The 3,602-nt window shown below is 58.2% G+C and overlaps 1 protein-coding gene across 1 annotated transcript; it reads right to left on the minus strand.

The window, feature by feature from the left end:
- Positions 1-1,206: 1,206 nt before the first annotated feature.
- SPRG_15537 (hypothetical protein) lies at positions 1,207-2,648 on the minus strand (the record flags this gene model as incomplete). Its single annotated transcript, XM_012354621.1, has 4 exons — positions 1,207-1,770; positions 1,823-1,903; positions 1,951-2,463; positions 2,511-2,648. The coding sequence occupies 4 exons, from the start codon at positions 2,646-2,648 to the stop codon at positions 1,207-1,209; spliced, it is 1,296 nt and encodes a 431-aa protein (XP_012210011.1).
- Between the last annotated feature and the right edge of the window lie 954 nt (positions 2,649-3,602).

The following is a 3,602-nucleotide window of genomic DNA, read 5'->3' on the forward strand; positions in this document are numbered from 1 at the left end:
GAGGAGCGTCGCGTTTGCCGGCAGCGTGTACGGGCACGCCGCGGCCGCGGTCAATACCATGGCAACCATGGTGGGTCTCTGAGTATTCACGAGTGGCCGCGACATGCGCCAGTGATTTCAGCAATTTGGCATGCGATCGGCGCACGTTACTCGCGCCGTGACACGACGGCGGATCAGACGGCGGCACAACGCAACATGCTCGCCTGCGACGGCTCCGACGTCACGAGCCAGAGCCAGAACCAACCATGGAGAATGAATAGAGTGGCTTGGGCCGCTGCGTGAGTCGGCGCCGCAGCGAATAAACCGTCGGCGGCCTGTCGACAGGAAAATACAGTGTATGAGGCACTGGGTGGAAAGCCAGGGATCGTAGTGATAGGAGCAGCACGTTTTGGCAAGCGATGGGACAGGTGTCGGTGCGTGATTATGCTGGGCGAACGCAGTCAAGTGCCGTTGCCGACGCTATGAGCACGAAGCCATGGATGGGTACATGCAAGGTAACGACGTAGGCGCCTGCGGGTGGTCGGACTGCACTGTGCAGCAACTCGCCGCATATTCAGTCCATCGCATCGACCACTCGAATACTATGGTACCGTCGTCTAAAGAAATACCGTAGTGTAGGGACCTTTGCAGTAGACAACATGTACACTGTACTACTCGGCATACAGAGTCCGATACACTGGATGCGATTGACCGTCGCTTGAAGCACGCTGACCGCCTGCGTAACGTTCGTGACTGCTGCTACACGGCGCAATGCGTCATGCCGTCCACGTGCACCATCCGAACAGATAAGCTTCAATCTTATAGTACAGATCTCTGTCGTCGGCGATCTCTTGTGTGGGGTTCCGCGTCGGTGGAGGGTCGGAAGAACGTACTTCTTCTAGAGCTCGCGAGCTCAGTCGTACACCGATGACGTGTGAGATACACCGCAGAAGCCATCGACACCTGCGCGGAGGTATGCGCGATTACACCTTCTTGTAATGGAAAGCGAGCCTTCGAGAAGGTCACGAACATCTCGTGCGTGCTTGGGATGCCAGCTCGAGTCATCAGCATCGTGCGTGCTGGACGCGCCGTGTCACCAACGGTTCGATTCTACGAGCCTTCGTCTCTGGTACTAGCCCTGTATCTCGAACGATATTACCAAAGGTTTTCGTCCCTTGCACGAGATCTATGCATGTTGAAAGCTATACGACGGTAGAAGGTTGCTCATTATTGCGGCAATTGCAGTTTGGCCTCGCCGCGCGGCGAAAAGTAGTCGACCGCGATGCACACGCGTCCATATGCAAGTGTTTCGGTCGCCCCCGTCGGCAGTTGAATGACGAGGTTGTCGTCACTCTGACGTTCGACGACGACGCGGACAACATCGGTGCCGTCGCGAATATACGCGTGCTGGACTAGCAAGCGCGGTGTCACCTGCACGTATAGTCGAAGGAGCGTCGCCTTGAGCACGAGTTGGTAGATGCCTTCTGTACGCCGGCCTCGTTGGGCCATCGACGTGTAAATCCCAAGCCACGTGCCGCATGCAAAGTTGATGGGGGCCAGAGGTACCAACTCCGCGCCGGACGCCGCGAACGCGTGGGTGGTGTCGGAAGCGGACGGCGCAGAGTCACTAGTGGATGGAGCATCAGATGGGCGCTCGGTGGCTGGCGTCGCGTCGGTGGCTGGCGTCACTGGCTCGACGTCGGGATCGGTGGTTTCGGGTGCAGCACTCGGACCGCTTGCTTCTGTCGTCGCTTTCGGCATTTTGGTCGCGCGACGCCTCTTCTTTGCTGGCTATGCATGCAAGCGTCGTCGTCAAGGGTACTGGGATAGCGCATTCTAGTACCTCTTTCACAGTTTTCTCCTTGCGGCGTGGAGGTGTCGGCAGGATGATTGGCACTGGCGGCTTGTCTGCGAGCGGGTTTCTCTACTGGAATATGAGCATGCGTGCTGGACAAGGATCGATGTGTGTACCATGTACGCGGCAGGACGACCAATGTTGAAGAGGTTGACAGGCGGCCGCATGATGGGCAACCGATGCGGGACTACAGGCGATGGAGGGCGTGAGGCCGGTACGTCAGAGTCGTCGGATTCGCTCGACACGTCGCACGCCGTTGCCTGCATTGGAGCCGCTTCGGGACCCTCAACAGGCTGCCCGACAGGTGGCTCGGGCGATGCGTCGACGGGTGCCTGTGAAGGCTCGTTGGCCGATGCGTCCATGGGCTCATCCGCGGGCGATTCGTCTGGGACCACTGCAGCCGCTTCAGCCGGCGCCTCGTTTGGGATCACGGCAGGCGCTTCGATTGGCTCGTCCGTGGTGGCAGCGACCGGCTCGAGCGCGCACGCTTCTTCGGCGTCTTGCACAGGTGCTTCCTTTGCCTCTTCTTCAACTGCGTTTGTTGCACCAGGCTCGTCAAGAGCTGTCGCAGGTTCATCGACGTGTAGCGCTGGCAAAGCCATGTGCTCGGCGAGCTTGGCCATCCATGCCTAGTCATGCGTCGTGAGACGGCGGGCGAGCTGGCGGTGGGTCGTACCTCCTGAAGCGCCACGTAGAAGGAAGCGTCGCGGCCTGGGAGCAGGTCGTTCGCGAAGCCTTCGCCGCAGATCTCGTGAATGACCCGCGTGTAGAGCTCGCGCGCCTGGCCATGGCACGTTCGGTCAATTTGGTCCATGGAGCCACCTCGCACTATCAAAAGCCAGAGGTTTTGCAGAAAATGCACTATCGAATATGACAGGATATTTTGCCCCATGACGTGGCAGCCCCAATGGTGCGCATTCGCTTTCCCAGCAGCGCTCAAGACTCGAGTCCAACGCACCATACAATATAATACACTAATTGAATTGTAGATAGGAGGTTGATATATATATTTTAACTATTCTATGGAGCTTCTCTTGGTGATGAACGACCTTTCGACTTGAGGCATGATGCGACCCACAAAGGCGGGAAGGCTTGGTCGCTGCTGTAGAGGTGACTGGAAGAGAAGACCCACATGATGCGGACCACCTTTCATCACATCGCGAAGCAGTAGCCCAAATGTCTTCCCGACAGCTCGCGAGCTTTCGATTCGAAGCCCGAACCGTTCTTGATTTGCAGGAGTGCATGTACCTACCTTCTTTTGTATTCGACGTTGGTCGATGCAGCGTCGGAGCCGCAGCCTGCCTGTCTCACGTGTCGTGGTCCACAGACAGCAATGACACTAAGCAACATGACGTCCACAGCCGATGTGATCAACATGAATGAATATTTGGCCCGTCTCGGGCTCACGCGCGACGCTCTGACCTCGCACGCCCCGCGGTCGCTGGAGCTGCTCACGCTACTCCAAGAGACCCACGCAATTGCGATCCCTTTTTGAGAACCTCGCGCCTGCCCGCGTCTTCCCCGTCCACCCCGACCACGTCGATGCTTCGATTCCCGGCCAAGTCGTCTCGATCGCCTCGGACAAGATTTTCCAAAAGCTCGTCCGTGACCGTCGAGGCGGCTACTGTTTCGAGACGAACGGTCTCTTTGCCCTTGCGCTGCGATCGCTCGGGTATCAAGTTGATACGATCGGCGGCCGCGTCGTCCTCCCAGCGCCAGACGTGGCGCAGCCGTACTATGAGCTTCAAGCACTGACGCATACGCTGCT

This window comes from Saprolegnia parasitica, assembly GCF_000151545.1.
Source record: "Saprolegnia parasitica CBS 223.65 unplaced genomic scaffold supercont2.172, whole genome shotgun sequence".
Taxonomy (NCBI): Eukaryota; Oomycota; class Saprolegniomycetes; order Saprolegniales; family Saprolegniaceae; genus Saprolegnia; species Saprolegnia parasitica.